We start from the raw sequence: 22,907 nt of genomic DNA on the forward strand, positions 1-22,907 counted from the left end.
GGCCCCCCACAATGGGTGTGCTGCATCCCATCAGCTGAAATGTCTGATTAGAACGTGGAGACTATGTGAGAGGAAATTCTCTAGCAGAATTCCTCAGCCTGGGGCGAGGCCTGGGATACTGGCCCTCCTGCGTCTCCAGCCTACTGGCCCACTCTGCAGATTTTGAGCTTGTCAGCCTCTATAGCTGCATAAGCCAATTCCGTATAATACATCTCTTTTTATATAAATACATGCCCTATTGGTTCTAAAGAGCCCTCCTTAAACCAACGGGTTTAGAGAGTGAATTGTATAATGAAACTGGATGAGAATGTTAGTTCTGATGTTGCACCAAGAATGCTCAGCACGTAGGAAGACAGGATATGAATTCAAAATGATTGAGGCTAAAATGGGCAAGTTCAGGGGTCACAGGATTTTCCACTGCACAAACTATGGAAAACAACCAAGCTGAATAAACAGAAGAGACAGCATGGTTGTTTGTGTAATGATATCTAAAGGAAGTAGAAACTATAGTGGATAAAAAAAAAAAATGACCATGGAGCTGATTCAAGTAAGAAGGAGTGACACGGAGATGAGTAATGTGAACTATAAGATTAAGAAGATGAAAGCTCATTTATTATTCAATTACTGAAAACATTTCCTGGATGCAGACTATGCCAGGCACTAGGGACACACAAATTAAGAAGACACAGTCCTTAATCTCGAGGAATTAAAAGCTGAGTAGGGAGACATATATAGAGACATTCATAAAACGGTGACGCAGAAGGCGCCCTGAAGCTCCAGGGAGTGATGCAAAGCTTCGCCCGGCTTCCTGATCCTTCCCTTTATTACCCTCCAACGTTATCTGTGACTTGAGCTCTGTTATAATCACCACTGGCATGAAACCATGACTTTAAGTGAAGGGAAAGAGTAAGGCGAGCAGAAAATGCAACTATTGTAAAACAATGAGCACATGCATTAAGACAAACTGGAATAGGGTTATAAATCATGTAGAGAATTTTCATAGGACACAGACTAGAGTGTGGAAAGGCACAGGACTAGAAGCAAAGAGACCTTGATTTTTACATCTGATTAGTCCTCTAAATATATGTGATACTAAGCAGGCCACTGAGCCCCTCTGAGCCTCAGCAATTTTATCTTTACAATGACTGAACTAGGCAAGACAACCGCCAAGCCCTTGCCAGTATTACAGCCCTTTTGACTTTGTACTTTTCAGGGTGCAAAACAGGGAGGGGGTTTTGCAAATGCATCTCATAATGGCAAAAATAGTTCACCTGATGTTGAAAATGGAAGCTGGTATATAGATTAAAGTCTAAAGACAAGAAGTGATTGTAGCTACAAGCGGTGTTTTAAGCAGAATCAGAATTCTTTAGGATTTACGGCCTTATAATCTGTGTTATGTCAACCTTCCATGTGAAATAGTGATGATGCTTTAGGCCAGAATAAAATGCTTAGAGTGGGGTTGCGGTTCAGAGAATGTTTATCCTTTGTTACACATACGGTGGATGTTTGGATCGAAGCCCCAGGCTTCCAGATGGCTCTCTGCTGGCCCCTGACACTACCAACATCCCCTGAGCCCTGCAAACCTCCACTTTCTCATCTGAAAACTGGCATCAAATATCGCTGGTCTCTCCTAGGACAAAAACAGCGAGGACCACAGTGTGCAGCATGTAATAATCACTTGTGTACACAGTACACCTAAGAAGTCAGATTGGGCAGTTTGTCTAACAGAGCAACAGTATAAATGATAAAGCTACTCCAAATTATTTTATTTCGAAAATGATTAATCAGTATAAGATTTCATATTCTTCCTTTGAAAATACCTAAAAAAGGAATAAACAAAAACAAAACACTTACACTTTGTCTGTGGAATTGGAAAAAAAATTCCTTTCAGATGTGTGTAAATTCTGTATATCGATATAATAAGATAGATTAGTATCAAAAGCCTTCAAAATGTGAAAACAGAATTTCTGTTTTCCAAGCAAAGCTCTCTTAGACATGAGAGGGTTAAAAAGTGAACTGATAATAAACAGAAACAGAAGGCACAGAGTTCTAGATTAAATCAGTGAACCAAAAAAACTGTACAAACACAGACCAGACTCACCCACAGGAGCCATGGGTCCGTCCGTCTGGCCTCTGTTCGGGAGCCAGAGCCTGTCCTCCCATCACCGTGCGGTTACAAAATGCTGACATGAGCTTCAGCTGTGACTCTTAGGGCTAGGGAGTGGTTACACTGTGCTCCCTTCCGAAATACTGCTTAGCAATAACTCTGTGGGTGCTCCTGTTTCCTAGAACTTACCAAACTCCCAGTGCCCTATCATGGCGATGTGTGAGAAAGGAGACATTCTAGAGATCTGGAGCTACTAGCAGGTTAGAGTTTTCAAGGGCTTAGTTCTGCTTTATCCTCACGTTACAACGGGGCCCCCTGGGCAGGGGGTGGGACTTACCCCGGGCCCGCCTCCGTGCATCTTCAGGGCGCGCACCGTCGCCACCAGCACCACCACGTTGGGCACCAGGCCGGACGCTCGGCACTTGATGTTGAAGAATTTCTCCATGCCGATGTCAGCACCAAAGCCGGCTTCAGTGACTGCGGAGAATCAAGTGGGAAACTTGCTATTATCGTCTACACACAGCAGGACAGGGTTTGCCAACCACTGGTGTGGTTCCAATTCAAAAAACAGCCGAAGTCCCCCACCTCCAGGTCATGCCCAGCACTGCGTCATGTGCATGGGCAAAGGCAGACTGCCGGTCCCGCCTTTCAGAAAATGTTCCACTTCCTTACATTCCCTACAAGCTGGCGCTCTCGGCTCCGCACCACTGTGCCTTATCGCTTCTTTAGATTTTCCTTCCCAGGATAGTAACTCTGAGCAAAGCTTTCCTTAACACAGATGGATTTTCAGCTTTTTAATCAGATTCCAAATTGTATCAAAGTCCACTGCTAGCGTAATGACCATATTAGATGCTTTCTCACTCTTTCTATCCTACATAGAATCATCATATTTCAGTGCCACCCCACCATTTCTGTTGATTGAAAAAAATTCAAGTTAGCTGAGTGGCTTAAGGAGGCTGATTATCAAGCTTGATACGGTATAGCATATTTAAATTTTTTTAAATTGATTTTGGAGAGGAAAGAAGAGGGAGAGAGAGATAGAAACACCAATGACGAGAGAGAATCACTGACTGACTGCCTCTGCATGCCCCCTACTGGGGATTGAGCCCACAACCCAGGCCGGGAATCAAACCATGATCTGGTTTACAGGTCAATGCTCAACCACTGAGCCACACCGGCTGGGCATAGATAGCACCTTTAGTCCATAACCAGAGGGCACGATAGGGATTCAGAACAGGTCTCTCCCCAGAATGTGCCACACTGGCAGGCAGATTATTTTGAACCAAAGACCCCTGAAGCCCAGGTCCAAAAGGCTCCAGAAGCGTTTACTCTCCCCCTAACCACGGAGCAGAATCCAGGTAATGGCCTGGTCCAGGAGGAGCACCGTCACTGGACACATCCGCAAACAATGAGCTGCGTGTGGAAGGGGGGCTTCAAAGGGATGGGGACCAGAGTCCTCTCTGTCCCGGGAGTCTCTGCATGGCTTTCCCATCCCCGTGTGAATTCTTCCTCCTTGAAGCCCCAGACTTCCACTTCTTCTCTTTAATTCAGAATGGCACAGAAGCCCCAGGTGCCTGATTGCCGTGAGCCCCATCTCACCGCGCTCCCCTATGTATGGAATTAAACTTGGTTTTCTCCTGTTAAACTCTCTCATGCCAATTCTTAGACCAGCCAGAAGAGCTTAGAAGGCTAAAAGAGACACTTTTCCTTCTGACAATACTCATCATCAGCCATCTCCTCCGCTGCTCCCTAACTGCTAGACCGGTTGCTGTGGTGAGCGTGGAGGTAGCAGAGAAAATGTCTGCCACCGCCTCCCAAGACGACACTATTGCCACTGGGTCAGCAGCCAAGCCCCCTACACAAAGGGAGACTCTAGGCCCGGCAGCACAAGGGCTCTGTGAGAATGCAGAATCTCAGGCCCCCTCCGAACCCACCGAATCAGAATCAGATCCCCGGGTGAGACCAGATCCTCAGGAGAGAATCAGATCCCCTGGTGAGATGAATGCCCACTGAAATGTGAGAAGCACAGTGCTCCAGGAAAGCAACACTATGAGTGTAATAGAAACGAAAGTTTATGAAAAATACTCTATATATAATGACAGTACCACCAAAGCCATCATTTAAAAATATATATATTTTATTGATTTTTTTACAGAGAGGAAGGGAGAGGGATAGAGTTAGAAATATCGATGAGTGGGAAACATCGACCAGCTGCCTCCTGCACACACCCTACTGGGGATGTGCCTGCAACCAAGGTACATGCCCTTGACTAGAATCGAACCTGAGACCTTTCAGTAGGCAGGCTGATGCTCTATCCACTGAGCCAAACCAGTTTTGGCCCACAGCCATCATTTTTAGCAGAGATATGAATTGGTAGTAAAAAAAATTTAAAAAAATTAAAAAAATAAAAAACCCCAAAACTTTACCAAATAATCAACCAGTTGATCTAATTCTTTATGGTTTCCTTTTAGTATTTCATATGCCCACATAATTTTTATACAGTAGGCATAATTTTATAATTCTGCCCCTTTACGTTAAAATTATCAGAGTTTTCCAGACTGGTAAATTTCAGAGGAAAGACAGGGCTAGGGGTGGGTGGGAGGGGAGTGATTAATGGAGAAACATATATGCATAGCTCTTGGATACCGACAACAGAGTGGTGAAGGCCTGGGTGGTGGATATGAGATGGAGGGGGTCAATGGGGGGGGGGGGAAACACACACAAACAAACAAAGGGAACATCTGTAATATGTTCTACAATGAAGAAAAATTAAAATAAGATTATCAGAGTTTTCTTGCTGTATTACATACTTTCAAAATTTATGACTATAAGTGGCAGCTTACAATTTTGTTACGTTGGATGTATCAAGATTTACAAATTGTTCCCTTGTTATTGGACGTTTGGGTTGTTTCCAACATAAATAACGCTGCAAAGTATCTGTGTGTATGAGCTTTAACCTCTTTCAAATTACATTCTTGGAATAAATTCCCAGGAGTGAGAGTACAGGGCCAGAGCACGCAAAAAAATTTTGACTCTTGATATGCTTTTTGACAAACTGAAAAAGATTCCCTTAAAAATATTCAATCTAGAGTGAATAGAGCTACAAATCCCTTTTTCCTTCACTTTTTTTGTTTTGTTTTGTTTTGTTTTGTTTTGTTTTTGAACAAGCAATGCAGAACAACTTAAAGAAGCAGATATTTTTATACAGTGTTTGGGACAATTCTAGTGATTTTATTAGTGGTGGTCAAAACCAGAGAGTTGACAGCGAACCCCATGCCAAGGTGCCTCTGGGAAAACCAGCATGGTGGCGGGACAGTAGACCCCACAAGAGGAATACTCTGTTCACTTTGTCAAAGGTCAGCATAGAGTGGGCTCCAGTTAGGGAAAAAGACAGACGGCAAGGCCATCAGTACTGGATTGCTGATGACTGTCCTGCTGGTCAGCATCAAATACAGACCACAGACTGACAGACAGACAGGCAGGCAGGCAGGATCCAGAATCCTAACTGCCGCAGGGACCATAACTTATATCTCCAGTCCCCAACACTGTACCTGGCACGTATAAATAAATGAATTAACAAAGATACGAAGAAACATTGGAGTGGGACTCGGAGCCAATAATGATTTAAAGTAAAGGCTACCACTCTGTGGAGATAGGTAGATAGACATTTGTTAATCCTCACTGAGGATATGTTTCCACTGATTTTTAGGGAAAGTAGAAGAGAGAGGGAAAGATAGAAATATCAATATGAGAGATCGATGGGCTGGGGAGGAGCCTGAAAGCAAGGTATGTGTCCTTGACTGGAATCGAACCCAGGACCCTTTGGTCCTCAGGCTGACACTCTATCCATTGAGCCAAACCGGCTAGGGCAAGATAGGTAGATAGACATTTAACACAGAAGTAAAAGTTCCTAGCAGACTTCTCTTTTTTCTCATAAAATATAAAAGTTTTAATAAAAGGTATAAATGTCATATTTGGTAAAGAATGGCCATTTTAAATGTCTAGCTAGCTAGCTAGTTTAAATTCATATTATAAGAGACAAATTTGGGGGGGAGTAATAAAGAGAACTTCAGCCCAGTCGCCCTGCCCGGGTTGGTCTCCACTGGGGGCATGCAGGAGGCAGCCAATCAAAGATTCTCTCTCGTCATTGGTGTTTCAATTCCCCCTCTTTCCCTTCCTCTTTGAAATCAATACATATATATATATATATTTTTAATTCATTTTTTACAGAGAGGAAGGGAGAGGGATAGAGAGCTAGAAATACCGATGAGAGAGAAACATCGACCAGCAGCCTCCTGCACACCCCCCACTGGGGATGTGCCTGCAACCAATGTACATGCCCTTGACCGGAATCGAACCCGGGACCTTTCAGTCCACAGACTGAAGCTCTAGCCACTGAGCCAAACCGATTTCGGCAATACAAATATATTTTTTAAAAGAGAGAGAGAGAGAGAGAGAGAGAGAGAGAGAGAGAGAGAGAGAGAGAGAGAGGGAGAGAAACTAACTCAGGGAAGAAAACAGGATGCAGTATTAAAGATCCAGGAGCTGTGGCTTCCAAATGGAAAAGGTAAGCTGGTGTGCCATCGGTAATGACAGAAGTCAGGAACACTTAGTAAGGTGTCACTGACAAGGAGCAGCTTGGAGTGGACACGGTGGAGGGCCCTGTGTCTGTGTCTTCAAACCTCAGGGGGTCTGGATGGGAGAAGGGGACAAGCCACTCTGATTGGCAGGCCGTTTCCTAGACACTGTCAGCCCAGAAGCCCGGCACGTTTTCCCAGGAACCTGAAACGGGCACACCTTTCCTCACTGCAGTCGCTGCTCTCAGTGCATTTAAAAGGGGTTCGGGCTGAGGAATGATCTCATGTTGACTTTACTATGGACTTGCTCTGGAGTCCTGAGGCAAGCGCACTGACTCTGACTGGGCATTCCTGGAAAGCGTGTGATGCAGACATCCAGAAAGGCTGGCGAGGAAGCGTTTGCCATGCCTCCTGGCTATTTGTCTTGGCAATCCGTGTGGTGCAGGGGGAGGGGCGGAGGCTGCCGCTAGTCTTCTTGCCACATGAAGGAGAACAGGAAACGCTGATTTACTGTGTAAGCACAGAAGCTGTGAGATAGGAGCATGGCTTGAGTCAGACTTCAGAACTCACAATCTGCTCAGAAAGGAAGTGTCGGTAGGCCTGGACAAGGAGGGATGACGCTGAGGACTGCACTGAGCGTAATGCAGGGGAAACAGCTCGGGGCTCCGCTGCAGAGCAAGAGCAAGCTGGACAGCCAGCAGTGGCTTCCATGCTGACCCCAGAGGGCACCCCGAATCCTGGTGTACAAATGGAAAGAAACAACAACACACAGCCACCGTGCGATGCCAATGAAACTCCTCGGTGAGGCAGAGGGATGGTTTTTATTTATTATTATTTTTAAAATATATTTTATTGATTTTTTTTTTTTTTTTTACCGAGAGGAAGGGAGAGGGAGAGAGTGTTAGAAACATCGATGAGAAAGAAACATCAACCAGCTGCCTCCTGCACACCCCCCACTGGGGATGTGCCCGCAACCAAGGTACATACCCTTGACCGGATGGTTTTTATACCGAGTTATTTTATCAACTCGCAGGACACACAGAAGAAGCTTTCCATGGCAATTAGGACTCACATACGTTTTCAACGATCTGCTAATTTTTTAAAAAAGCATTCATATCATCACCTCAACAGGCAGGCCCTATAAATTATGGGTTCATAAAATGCTCAGCCATGAGAAAAGTAACTTCCTCTGTGCCGGCACGTCCCCGCCTTGAGGTACGAGCCCCCGGGGTGTCCCAGGGCCCTCAGCTCTGCTTTCTGTGTTACAGGCTCTGGACACTCGGTGCGCTGCTCTGATGGAACACAGGCATCCCAGAATTTAGAGGAAAAACTTCATTTCTTCTCATCCACCGATGTATTGAACTTCTATTATTTTGCTTTCATTTAAGCAATTGTCTATGTGTGCATGTCTTTAGTGAGGAAACAGTACATTTTTAACATGACAAAGATGAGAAAGATTAACTACCTAATGAAAAAGGAACCTACTTCTAACCTTTCCTTTTGCACTTTTTCTTGCTTGAATTCCCCCTGGTGTATTAAAGTTTGTGTTTATTTTCCATTTTTCTTGAATTCCCCTTGGCGTTTTAAAATTTGTATTTATTTACCATTTTGCTGGTAAATCTTAATTCTATTTCATTTACTTCTGAACAGTGTCATTGTTTTATTTTAGTGCATTTACTGAACCCATTTCTATGGAATCACAAACCACAGCCCTGACTGGGCCACGCATGGACGAGACCTCCCATCTCACTCTCCCTCCGACACCTGGGAAGGCCCCTGTCCTCTGCTCCAGCTTGCGAAGCTCAGGACTAGGCACTTCAGTCAGTCCCCAGCTCTAAGGGGACAGGGCCGGATTGCGGTCAAGGCCCATCCAAGTGCAGTCTATGCCGGGCCCCACCCACCGCCTTCCCAGCATAACAACGCACTGCCTTCCCGCCATCGTGTGGCATTTCTCAGCTCCATTGCTCGGTAAGTTTGGTGCCAATGGAAACCTTCACGCCTCGGGCTCCCATATTTTGATACATAAGCAGCAGCTCTAAATTCGTCCCCTGCGCCCTCCCAGGTGCGGCCAGACTTGCTTTCTAACTGCTGGGATGACAAAAAGTCTTCTCCACTCTGAGACTTCCTCTTTCCCTTTTTGACTGAAGCCAAAGTTTGTTTTCTCTCTGAAAGCCAGGCATTTAGGGACGACACCCCGTGCTCTTCTGTTCCTGGTCTACGCGCCCACAGTGCTGCTTGCTGGGCAGCAGCAGGGCACAAAGTGGTGGGAAAGAAAGACCTTTGAGAGAGGAAGCACCAGAGAGCAGTGCCCCCTGGGCCTGGCACCCGGCACCCGCAGAAACAGGCTGAAGGTGGAGAGTCCGTGCAGCCTGGGCTCCTGGGAACCACATGGGCCGCTGGGGGCCAGGGGGCACTCAGCACTCAGCACCTTCCTCCGGAAGTAGCCAGGCCCTGGGATGGGGCTTTCCTGCTCTGCAGCCAGGCGGCCGCCCTCCCATCGCGAGCTGGGAGTGACTAGCCAGTGCCCTCACCGGGCATTCTCCAAGCTGCATGGTCCTGTTACCTCTGTGAGCACACAGTGGGGAGAAGGGAGCAAATACTCTCCACCTGAAATCCCCACTTCTGCTTTTGCACTGGGGAAAATGCTCTCTGCACTCTGCAAGTTAAACTGATGCACCCAGATCACTTTTTTCTGAGAGTTTCTGACCACTGGACGGACCATAATTGCAAACTGAGTTTCCGGCGTGCTAGGTCACAGGGGCCCCTCTACTCCACGTGTACTCAGAAGATTAGAACGTTCAGGTCTCATAGTCATCCTGTAGCAGTAATAATTTTTCTTCCCAGGATATACACGGCACACGGACACAGCAAATATAAAACACATTGAGTTTCCCCTTACTTTTGGGCACGAACTTAAATTTACAGACTGTGAGAGTCTCACAGAAGAGCTAGTCCTCACCATCAGCTCGGCTTCAACTGGGTGGAGATAAGAAATACATCTGCTCCGGGCAGATCTGGCTAACTTAATCCTCGGAGGGATTGCTTGTAACTAGAGGGGAGGAATAAGACCACAGTTTTCGTTCGGTCAGTGCTTCAATTTCTCATGACAAATCAGTAATAGAAAGAAAACTTTTACCTGGGAAGAAGCGAGGTATACGCGGGACCGGCCTGCCTGTGGGCTCTAGCTGAACAATGCTACAGGAAATGGAAACTAGATTCTTCATTCTGCCCCTTGTCGGCCCGTGTAAACACGTCTGCCCAGCAGCAGCTGTCTGCAGATAAGCTCCGGGAGAGTGGACTTCAAAGCCACAGAGGCACAGGAATTCTGAACTTGAACTCAAGGTGGGCCAGCCTTTGAGAAGTTTAATTCTTTTTTTCCATTTACTATTATAGAAGGAGGCAAAGTAAACCAGGATGAATCATTAAAATAACGACAAGGGAAACTAAGCCTTATTACTCCAGCTGGGGGGGAAAAAAACCCCTACAGTGAACTTGATTTAAAACATATTAATTTTGAAGCTCCACTTCATCTATATATCTAATAAAATAAAAAATTAAATCCCCTTTGCTGTTTTAGATTTGTCTTCTTAATCTGTGATCTTTGTTTTTATTAAATGTCTTAGGGTCAAATTTATTAAATGTCTTAGGGTACACAGATCAAGTGGGCACCTATTGGAAGACATAAAGAAAAAAACAGTAAAAAACAATCCGGATATTAACGGCAGCATGCATCTTCCTCTTCCTTATTTTTTTCATGGATGGCAATGTCTGTAGCTACTAGGGGAGGTTTGGTGGTCACGGAGAACACATGAGAAAGTTTTTGGGGATTTGTTTGCGCAAAAAGAAAAGATAAGCAGAGTATAAAAAGGAGGGAGTCCACTGGAACCATATGTTCTTGGCGGTAATAAAAGCCCTGAACGTGCCAGCAATGCCACATAGATGTGTTTTGTGTCAGGACCCAGAATTTTCTTCCTCCCCAGAGTTAATTAGTTACAGACACTGCTTCACGTTATTCGGAACCATCATTAATCATCTTGTTTTGTAAGATAATTTTGGCCAAAGCGAAATTTAATTTTGGAAAAAAATGTTTACATGAAAATCAAATTATACATGTTATTTTTATTGATACCTCCCTTAAGAAATCCAACCGAATTGAATTCCCGAATCTAGGGTCCAAATAGTTCCCATCTTCCCGTAGGGCTCACGAGCGTCTGTCCAATGGAGCGGCCATGGCCAGGCTTCACCCCTCCCGTTTTTAGAAAACACATGGCCGTCCCATCGCTCTGGTTCCAGGCCGAGGATTCTGGATGCCTGCACGGGCAGAGCTGTTCTGTAGCCCCAGAGAACTGGACACTCAGAGACACCGCGAAACAAACTGACCCTGAAAAACTCTGCTACTGACACGCCTTAACTTAAAACAAGGTGAAATAGAACTTTCGAAAATAAAACCAAGCAGGAGGAAAGTATAAACGTCAAATGTAAATGTATTATCTTAAAGGTTTCCAGGAAAAGAAAGACATCAAAGAGCCCAGAATAGCTGTTTCTGCAAGTGTAAAAAACTTAGCAAGTGGAACTCTGGTTACTGAGTCTGAAAACAAATGAAAAAATACCAGCACTCCTAGTGTGACAGATTATAGAAGACATTAGGACAGACGAAAGAAAAACACTTTAAACACGAAAGCAGGCAGATTCTACAATATATTGACTAAATACGGCAGGCAAAGCAGGGATTTTCGAATTGAAGGAGGAGACCCATTGTGTGTCACCAAATCAATGTGCAGTTCCTCCTAACTTGTGGGGATACATGCCAAGGACCCCAGCACATGGCTGGGAAATTTGATGAGAAGAAAACAAATCAGGCCCTTGTCACCATTTCCAATGGAATCTGTGTCCCTGGCTAGCTCTCTACACATTGGCAGAGGAGAGATGCCCTGGAGATGTTCCATTAAACATTTTATAGGGGAAAGGTGATGAGGAGACAGGAATCATTCTCATGTCCTCACCTCTACCCCATCCTTACCCCAGAAGGCGCTGAAACCAAAGTTCGATGTAATTCTCATTTTGTTTGAACAAAGAACAAACTCTCAATTTGCCATCTTTCTCTCCTCTCCGCTTGGTACTTCCCCAGCCTGACCTTAATCTAGAAAGGGGTGCAACTTAGGTAAAGCAGTGGATAAAAATGAGTAGTTGTATTATATATACATGCTAAATACATACAAATATTTTATGATCATGTTCCTTATACTGGCAAAAGGGAAGCATTAAAACATGATGTCCTGTCTGGCTGATATGGCTCAGTGGTTGAGTGTTGATCCATGAACCAGGAGATCATGGTTGATTCCTGGTCAGGGTACATGCCTGGATTGCAGGCTTGATTTCTAGGTTGGGGAGTGAAGGAGGCAGCTGATCAATTATTCTCTTTCATCATTGATGTCGCTCTCTCTCTCTCCCTTTCCTCTCGGAAAAAGAAACAACCCCACAAACACCCAAAAAACAAAAACAAGAAACATGATGTCCATGAGGCTTGAGATTTTGAGATGGATTTCTGAAGAAGTCCTGGGCTGTTCCCACAAAGAGAGCATCTCTACTTCCACGTTTTTATCTTCAACAGAATGCGTGGCATGCTCTAGTCTGGACACTCTTGTGTCCTGATCCTTTCAATTCACCCCACGTGGAGCACAGCCCCAGGACAGTAACATTTAAAAATAATATTTTAGGTCTTCTCTCCTAATCCCTGCCTGGCTACCTGGCAGATGTTGTCAAAAGGAAATTGAGACAGTGACAGGGATCACTTGGCATTAACTCAAGTCTGTGTCTGGAAAACCCACCAGAGCTATGTCATGCTGAGGGTGGATCAGCAACTTGCTTTTCTATTCAAAGGAGGCCTCGTAGAATCAGAAAATGTCTTAATCAAGGAGATGCTGTGCCAGCCCAGGCTGCCTACTGTGGATTTCTTTGATGTGACAAAGAAATAAACTTCTATTTGCTTGGGGTCACCTTTTCTTCACGATGCGCTGACTTGTCAGTGAACATAATCCCGATTCATTGGTAAAACTAGAGCCTACTTAGACACAGGATAGCTTTTTCCATTTCTATCACTTCATTATTTGAACATGACCCAGAGTTTTCCTTCTCTGCACAACAGTAACTCTGGGACTCAAGGCAAGGTTACAGTTTTTTACTTAGAAAAGGTGTGAGGCTTGCTCGGTTTAGCTGGAGAAGAGATGCTGTACTTTTGAAGGCTGAGATGTGGCCATAACTCTGACTGGGGCCTCCAAGCTGCGCCAGGAAGGGAACTGAGTGTCTGACCAGACAGAACTGAATCAGGGCGGCAGGACCAGCACGCATGCCCGATTGCATGTGCTGGGCTCCAGGTGTCTTGTTCCTCGGGCTTCAGGTCTGTCTGCACTTTAACCTCTAACCTCTACCTCCTTCGTGTGTGATAAACAAAGAAATAGTTTTTTTGGGGGGAGAATATATATATATATATATATATATATATATATATATATATATAATTTTAAGTATTTTACAAGTTATATCATTACAGTATTATCGGACCCTAAAAACCACAAACAATACATAGTCAACCAAAACATTCATGTAACTGTATGACACACAGAACAAAAGGACTGGACAAAGACGGGGCTGGGAACCAAAACAAGGGACCCAGACCCCTGGTGTCAGACATTCAGGAGGTTTGTGTGCTAAACGCTCGAACATTTGAAACAAAATTCACTTTTTAGAACGTCACTGAGCATCTCCGTGTGGCGCCGGAGCACAGAGATGCAGGAAGCCATCCTCACATTCCCTGACGGCCAGCTACCAGGCGGAACCCCTGAGAAAGCTCACGGCCTCGTTCATGTCTCTCAATTCAGCTCACAGGGAGCTAGCCTCGCCCTGCTCAGTCGGCCTGATCACCCAGGCTAGCCACTGACATCTCCACGGCTCATCCCCAGGGAAACAGAAGAGTGTGGGTGGGTACATCCAAACCATCACTCCTGCTAGAAAGGAACCGAATGCCTCTGACCCACCACACAGAGCTATTCGCATCCAGGCTTAGCCCCACACCAAGTGAAGGCTTGACCCTATACCCATGGCCACTGCCAATCCACGGCTATGACCTCTGCCATCTCCTAAATTATAGACCCATAGTCCCCTCTCCCTGCCGCCCACCCCCACGCATGGCTAGCAAACACTAATATTTTGCCACCAAAGAAGCATAGCCCTGCTCAGCTCAGCTCCCTCCCGCCTTCCCACAGCCAGCAACTCAGATTAACCTGGTGCTGATCTGGGTCACGCTTCCACATGTGTAAGAGACATAAATGAAGTGGAGTGTTGCTTCGTGTGTTTAACATGTGTGAGACTGTGCTTAGAATCCAACAACCTGCTTTTCCACTCGGGAGTGGGATCTCACCTCTGGAAATGCCCAGAGGTGGTTCAGTGGCTTCATAGCTGCTTGCTGCTGGGTCCCCATCCTGGGGGGGAGTCCCACTGAGTGAGACCTTGGCCTCTCCTTCCCCTCTCTTCAGGGAAGGGCCCATCTGATGGGGTGGAGGTGGGGGGTGGTTGGGAAGAAACACCATTTATAAATGGAGTCCCGGTACCAACTCTTTACATAATCATTTTAGAGTCCTCACAGATCAGAAACCATACCGACTCCCCACCATGACCCTGAAGGACACTGAGAATGTCACTCCAATCTGTCTTCTCTGCCAAACCCGGTGCTGACGACCTTTCTTCCACCTCGGTCCTGCCTCACTGACTGCAACTTACGTGTTCTCCAAGGCTTGCCTCAAATGACATCTCAGGAGAGCCTTACTGGAACCATCATTTAAAAGCTGTCAATTTATCTCCACCAGCAACTAAAAGCATAGCATTTCAGATTATCATTTATTCCCCTTTGCAATGACCTCATGGAACTGTGAAATCCATCTCCCCACGTCTCACATTCTGGTAAAACTGTCCCCCGGACCCTCTGACAGGTTTCCATCCACACTCATCTGTTCCATCTGTGTGCTCTGCCTGAGTGCTCCTCCCTCGCTGCATGTCACATTGTTCAGCCTGTTCACGTCAATTTTTACTTTTTTTTTTTTAAACAAAAGTAACACTGAAAATTTATAGACTGCCAAATAAATAAAGTAGAAAGTCACTATTTCCCACAGATAAATAAAAATAACAATTTGATATACTTCTTCCATGCCTTTTCCTTGCATCTAGTAGATATTTACTACATATTTTTAAATTGAGAAATATATTTTAAACATTGTTTTACAACTTGATTTCTTTTACTTCATGTCATGAACACCTTTCCATGTACCATAGAAATCTGTTAAAAAGTAATACTAAACATTTTTTATGTTTTTCTTAAAGCTCCAGGTTTTAATTTCACAATAAAAATTTAATCTCTCTCTATTCTGAATATATTGTGATACATGACTCTTCAGTTTGTTTTAAAATTAATAGCCAAATGTCTGAACATCATTTAATCCTTAGTCCATCCATTGCCACTGATCTGAAATGTCGTCTGTATCAAATTATTAATTCCTCAGGCAAAAGAATGAAACTAGACCACCAACTTACACCATACACAAAAAATAAACTCAAAATGGATAAAGGATTTAAACATAAGACGGGATACCATAAAAATACTAGAGGAATCCACAGGCAGAGAAATCTCAGACATGCTGAAAGCAATTTCTTCACAGATATCACTCCTAGGACAATAGAAACTAAAGAGAAAATAAACAAGTGGGACTACATCAAAATAAAAAGCTTTTGCACAGCAAAAGAAACCATCAACAAAACAATAAAAAAGCCCACTATATTTGTCAATGTTATCACTGATAAAGGTTTAATATCCAACATCTACAGGGAACTTATACAACTTAATAAAAGGAATATAAATGATCCAATAAAAAAAAATGGACAACGGATCTCAATAGAATCTTTTCAAAAGAAGACAGAAGGAAGGCCAAGAGACATATGAAAACACGCTTAAAGTCACTAATTATCCAAGAGATGCAAATCAAAAGGAAAATTCGGTACCATCTCACACCTGTCAGAATGGCTATCAGCAATACATCAGCAATCGACAAGTGCTGGTGAGGATGCGGAGAAAAAGGAACCCTTGTGCACTGCTGGTGGGAATGCAGACTGGTGCAGTCACTGTGGAGAACAGTACGAAGTTTCCTCAAAAAACTGAAAATGGAACTCCCATTTTACCCAGTAACCTCACTTCTATGACTTTATATCCCAAGAAACCAGAACCACCAATCAGAAAGGATATATGCAGCTCTAAGTTCATAGCAGCACAATTCACTATAGCTAAGATTTGGAAACAGCCTAAATGCCCATCAGCAGATGAGTGGATTAGAAAACTATGGTACACCTACACAATGGAATACTATGATGTTATAAAAAAGGAACTTTTACCATCTGCAGCAGCTTGGATGGACCTGGAGAGCATTATGCTAAGTGAAATAAGCCAGGCAATGAAAGAAAAATACCACATGATCTCACTCATTTATGAAAAATAAAGAACATTATAACTTGATGAACAAAAAGATAGATACAGAGGCAGTGAAGTACCAAACAGACTGTCAAATTACAGCAGAAAGGCAGAGGAGAGAAGAGATCAACCAAAGGACTTGTATGCATGCAAATAAGCACAACCAATGGACACAAGACACTGGGGGTGGGCGGTGGGTGGGATGAGGACATGTGATAGGGGGTAGGGGAGGCTGGGGTAAGGTCAATGGGGGGGGGAGGAAAGAAGATATATGTTCTACTATATGTAATACTTTAAACAATAAAAAAATTAAAAATTATTAATTCCTACATATAATGAAACAGTCTACTTAAGGATACAAAAACTAGGGTGTTTTTTGTTTTTAATGGTTTTTAAAAAAATATATATTTTATTGATTTTTTACAGAGAGGAAGGGAGAGGGATAGAGAGCTAGAAACATCGATGAGAAACATCGACCAGCTGCCTCCTGCACACCCCCTACTGGGGATGTGCCCGCAACCAATGTAAATGCCCTTGACCGGAATTGAACCTAGGACCTTTCAGTCCACAGACTGACGCTCTATCTATTGAACCAAACCGGTTTTTATTGATTTTAGAGAGGAAGGGAGAGGGAGAGTGATAGAAACATCAATCAGAGAGAAACAACATTGATCGACTGTCTCCTGCATGCCTCCTACTGGGGAATGAGCCAGCAACTCAGACATATGCTCTGCCTGGAAATAGAACTTTAGACCTCTTGGTGATGGGTCGATGTTCAACTACTATACCAGCTGGGCTAGGGTGTCCTTTTGGGCTAGGGTGTCCTTTCGGTATTAGTTTCTGTGTGTGTCTCTCTTTATTACTATGGCAGTACGATCTTATTTTGGTAACTAGAGTTAGATAAGTCATCTATTATTATTATTTTTAAATTTTACCTTGTTTTATCCTCATAAATGTATTCTAGAATTTAGACAAATACTATTAACTTAACCAGGAAACTCATCTCCCTCCATACCTTCTTTGGCAGCTATATAATAGCACAGTACTGAATTGTGCAGCATAGTATAGTGTGCATGGTCTAGTAGAGTAATTTATAGCTATTTACATGTTAGTTTGACAGGGGCATAATGACTGTTTAACACTGATTATTTCCGTCCAAAGACATGGTATGTGCTTCACCACTGATTTGGTCCTGTTCTGTGTCTTCCAATAAACTTACATAGCTTTTTCTCTATATGCTCATTTGTTGTTACATTTATTCCTAGGTATTTATAGTCTTGGGGGCACATAAAAACAGGATATTTTCCATATTACAGCATCAGACTTTATTGCTGATATAAAACTATTGATTTTTACATATTTATATTGTATCCAACTAGCCAACCAAAACTTTTTACTTACAATAAGTCTTGGGTTTTCCAGTTATACAATCACTACACATAAAAATGAAAAATCTGTCTCTTTCCTTCCAATATTTATACTCTGTAATGGTCCTTGTTTTATAACATTGGCCAGGACTTCCAGAATAATGATGACTATAGTGGTGATTGTAAGCATTCAGTGTTCCTGAATACATTACTTAGCCTTTAAGGGCTTTGCCAGTTAGTATGAGGCTGACTTATTAGTTTCTGTTTTACAGTTCTATTTAAACTAAAGGCCCGATGCACAAAATTCGTGCAAGAGTAGGCCTTCCTTCCTGGGGCTGCCCGCACTGGCTTCCCTCCAGCCGCCAGCAAGCACCTGGGACCCCTGCTTCCCCTGCAGCCATGGCTTCATCTGGAAGGTCGTCTGGAAGGATGTCCAGACTAATGAGCATATTATACTCTTATTATTATAGATAGATTCTTCTATTGCAAGAGGTATTTCTTTATCATCCCATTGAGATAAACCTTCCATCCCAAAAGTTACTTTACTCTGCTTCATTTTGAACTGGTTACCAATGTACTTTCAAATCATAGGTAATTTTTTATTGTTATTATTTATATCAAAGCACTAATGGTCAAAACGACACTTATGGTTGAAACTGATATAAAACTATTGAGTTTTACATATTTCAGTGTCCACCTAGCCAACCAAAACTTCTATTAATTTTTTAAATCCTCACCCAAGGACACGCTTTTATGTTTGAGAGAAAGAGGAAGGGAGAGGGAGAGAAACATTGATGTGAGAGTGAAACACTGAATGGTTGTCTCCCACACATCCTCCGCCTGGGGATTGCACCCACCACCTTTCAGTGTATAGGACACTCCAATCCACTGAGCCACTCCGGCCAGGGCGAGAGCACTCATAATCAGTGTTCTTCCCTGCCCCTGAGAAGATGTAAAAGACACAAAAGGATCCTCCATTCCTTTAGCAGCAACCAGCTTCCCAACAGTCCACGTTTTCCTTTGTATGAGAACAGCAATGCAGTGCTGTGATTTTGTAATTAGGAAAACATTGCTAAAAGCTTAAGGACAACCTCATCGCATTGCAATGTTCTAAACTATGGTTTATATTTGGTGAGGGTCATTTGACCCTTTCAGGCTGACAGCTCTGGCTGCGCTGGGGTAAGACGGCAGTCAGACAATGTAAATTTAAAAGTCATTGTGCAATGGGTATTTTCAGAGAAACTTCTCTAAAAGCCTATGCAGTTCATGAGTTTTAAAACTCCAGTTTAACCTCTGGATCCCATTTTAAAATCGTTTTATGTTAACTCTCATAGCACTCATCTCTACTAGACAATGTTTTGACAAGGGTCCTATTTTAACTCCACATTTTATGATGGCAAGCAGAACTACATTATGAGCACATTATTATCTAGAATATATATATAAATCTTTAGTAGCAATGGGCTAGATACTTCATTGAAAATAAGTTTGCATTTTGTAAATGCAACCAGTCAAGTTCAGGTTAGACATTCCCAAAGTTCAAAGTATCTTTCATAACTTTTTAGGAGACTGACGCGCTACCTATTGCGCTAACGAGGCACCTTCATAACTTTTTAAAAAAATGTTTTGCTCTTTTTATCTATCTAATTACTCTTATAATAAATTTATTTAACTTTAGATTCAACAAACCATTGGGCAAATATGCCTAAATTCACCATAAAAAGCCCAGTGGAAATTCACACTTTTACCAGTAGATATTTATTGAGTAAACTGACGTGTAGTAACAGTTATTTAGTGCCCGTTATGAGCTACAAGCAGGGAGGGCTAAGGAAAGATTATATGGAATGAGAGCAAACATTTAGAAAGTGGTAAAGGAGCTAAGGCCCTGGGGACAGGGGTTTAGGTTCAAATTCCTGCTTGCTGCCGCACTAATGCTTGCGCTCCTCACCTGTAAAATGGGGTGACCCTGTCCCAGGGGTCATTGCCACTCCCCCCACCCCCCCTCCCTCCCCACACACACACATCTAAAGCAACCAGCAGGTCCTCAAGGAAAGGACAGTCCTGTAACTATTAGCCAAGACTGATCCACGCCAGGAAATGCCCCATGTGGTGTCTACGCATTGTTTCTGTCAAGTTGCCTTAGATGTTAGGCCATGCCATTTCCCTAGCTTTACAGAGAGGAGGGCTGGGGAGAGGGCAGGTTGACAGTTTCCAGTGGAGACGATGTAGCTGGTCTCTGTGAGAGGTGGGAAAGCAGGCTGGGTATCAAAAGGGGATCAAAATTATGGGGGAGGGTCTTGATGTCCAGGGAGACATCTAGACATCTGAGCCTTGCTGTCAAGCAACGGTCGTGGCCAGAGGTAGAGAGTGTGGAGATGGCCAGGCGCGCTGTGGAGCAGGGTTAAGGGAAGGGGTCCGAGGGTGAACCCGGGGGCAGTCCAAGGTTAAGAGAAGAAGGCCTTCCAGACAAAGGGGCTGTGCAGGAAGCAGTGCTGGGAGAGGCTGGGGTGTGGAAAGTGCTTTAAGGAAGAGAGGGAAGAAGCCCTGGCCAATGAAAAAGACCATCATGGCATTGAAGAGAACAAATATCCACACAACAGAGAAAAACAGGTAAGGAGGAAGTGTTGTAGACACAAGATACAGATGAAGATGGTGGAATCTTCTAGAAGCTACAGTGAAGACCATAAGGGGACCTTGGAGGGTGAGGAGCGGTGGAGAGCAGAAAAGGGGAGGACGTTTTAAGATCGACTCTGCAAAAAACTGAGGTTCAGCCAGTACATTGTTCTCTACACAAAAGTGCCCAAGATCAAGCTGAGTAATTCATCTCAATAGGATTATAACTGTCCTATAAAAAGAAAACCACACAGACGTATGGAAGCATGCGAACAAAAACTGAACAATCTTTGTATGGAGATATTAGAAATGATTTGAAATGTTTCCTTTACTTTTGAAGATCTGATTCTTCTATAAGGATAAAAGTACAACTTTAACGAAGGGGAGTTATTATTATTCTTTGCATTTAGCATCTTGTTCCTTGCCATTCCCCATCTGCTCCGTGGACACAAGTGCAGAAAAGTGAGCCTGATCATAGGTGAGCACCGGAGGGGAGTGGTGACACTGGCTGAGACCTCCAAGGGCTCACAGATTCCCCTAAAGAGAAGAGGGAAATGAATCTCCCCCTTTTGAAATGGTTTTATGATTTGTGCATGTGAGTGGTTACGAACATATTTGAAATTTTCAAAACTCTGGTACAAGCACACCGGGAGGTAAGAGAATGGTCATTCTTCAGAGCATGTATTGTATATAACACAGCAACTGGAAACAACCTAAATATCTGTTGACATGACAATAGATAAATATATGGTGGTCTCATCATAGCTGCTAGATGCAACTACTTGGATGAATCTTAGAAACCTGGTATTAAACAAAAAGGGCAAGTTAGAGAAGACACAATACCACATTATTTTTATAGATTCTAAACGCTTTTCCTGATATTTCATTAGTGAGAAAATAAAGACTTTTACATTAAAAGCGGTTTCTATTTGTGTGTGTTTTTTGTTTTGTTTTGTTTTGTTTTTTTGCACAATGTATCAGAACACATCACAGATAGGTCAGCTTTAGGTCTCAGGATCCCTTAAGAACTGGTAGGAATTTAAAGGTTACATTATAATGCAAATTACTCTAGTGGTTTTTTTCCCTTCTTTTTTTAATGAAAGTTCTTTAAAAAAACTTTTGGCCGAAACCGGTTTGGCTCAGTGGATAGAGTGTCGGTCTGTGGACTGAAAGGTCCCAGGTTCGATTCCGGTCCAGGGCATGTACGTTGGTTGCAGGCACATCCCCGGTGGGGGGTGTGCAGGAGGCAGCTGATCGATGATTCTCTCTCATCGATGTTTCTAGCTCTCTGTCCCTCTACCTCCCTCTCTGTAAAAAATCAATAAAATATATTTTTAAAAAAACACAAAACTTTTGATGATATTCTGACTTAAAACAGATTATAAATTCAACTAAAGCAAATGCACTTACAAAAGCTGCCCAATTAAGTTGTGCATTATTTACTAGCACTTTCATGAAAGCAAATAAATTTAAAGTATAATCAGATGCTCCATTACCTATATGGACTCTGTGTATTTTTGGCTAAAAGTGGCACCTACTAAATTTCTTTCTTTCTTTCTTTCCTTTTTTTTTTTTTTTTTTAAATCACAAAAAGATTTGCCTCCTGTCTTTCTCCCTTTGGTATTTCCCAAATAAGGAGCCAAATTCCCAAATGTTTGGTTAGCAACCCTTTTGGCACCAAGAGTACGCTTGAGATGTGAAATATGACGGTTGAATTTAAGGCCACATGTTTTTTATTTTAATGTTTAATGCAAAGATTCTCCGCATTGTTTCTCAACAATTGCCATGTTTAAGTTTCTCCCATGCTTTTGTGTTCCAGGGTAGAGCAAGGCTCGGGGAGAGAGGTAGATACCCTGGAAGACATGCACCTGCGAATTTGCTGGGTTCCAGCGTAGCCTGCTTTCTCCCTGATAACTCTGCAAAGCATTTCATTTGTTGTTATCTTTTAAAATATAGTTTTATTGATTTCAGAGAGGGAAGGAGAGGGAAAGATAGAAACATCAATGATGAGAGAGAGAGAAATAATCGACCGGTTGCCTCCTGCACGCCCCCTACTGGGGATCAAGCCTGTAACCTGGGCATGTGCCCTGACTGGTCTACAGGCCAACGCTCTCACCACCGAGCAAAGCTAGCCAGGACCAACCCATTCTTTACAAAGTCCCAAGGGACTTCTTATGGCAGATGTTCGGAACTGAACAACACGGGCAGGAAGAGCAGAGGTTTCACTTCTCCAGAGAGACCAGGCCCACGGCTGGGTGATGCTGAGCATAACAGATGAGGAGTCAGGGAAGGAGAGACGCCATGTGGAAGCCCTTCTAGGAGGGCCCTGATCTCTGTAGCTGATAAGCAGAGCTGGAAAAACCACCCTGTGGGCTCCTAATTCTTGGGGAGGCAGAATAAAGGGTGCCCCTGACACTGCCAAGGTGAATGGATTTAAAAGCGATCCCAGAGGCAGGGCCCAGCAGTACAGAGCTGACCACCACCTGCACTGGCCTTGAACTCTCTGGGGCACAGGAGGAGGGAAGCAGGGTTCCTGAGTGATTTAGATCCTCCGAGACTTCTTGGCCCCCCCTTTTATGGCTGGGGCTGACAACCACCTCTGGAAGAATCACCAAGGAAGAAGAATTTCACAAATTGTGTGAATTAAGGAAGAGAGTCACCAAAACCAAACGTTAAGTTCTGAGGTGATTAAAGACCTAACTATAAAAGCCAACATTTTGACTCTAAAAGCA

At 43.5% G+C, this 22,907-nt stretch overlaps 1 protein-coding gene across 2 annotated transcripts in view; it reads right to left on the reverse strand.

Annotated features, from left to right (window-relative positions):
- MTHFD1L (methylenetetrahydrofolate dehydrogenase (NADP+ dependent) 1 like) overlaps positions 1-22,907 on the reverse strand; it is a 152,872-nt gene that overhangs the window by 52,931 nt on the left and 77,034 nt on the right. For both annotated transcript variants that reach the window (XM_036414087.2, XM_036414088.2), the window contains exon 21: positions 2,445-2,584. In XM_036414087.2, the coding sequence (XP_036269980.1) occupies positions 2,445-2,584 (140 nt within the window). The remainder of the gene's footprint in view (positions 1-2,444; positions 2,585-22,907) is intronic.

Source organism: Pipistrellus kuhlii, unplaced genomic scaffold, assembly GCF_014108245.1.
Source record: "Pipistrellus kuhlii isolate mPipKuh1 unplaced genomic scaffold, mPipKuh1.p scaffold_m20_p_5, whole genome shotgun sequence".
Classification (NCBI taxonomy): Eukaryota; Metazoa; Chordata; class Mammalia; order Chiroptera; family Vespertilionidae; genus Pipistrellus; species Pipistrellus kuhlii.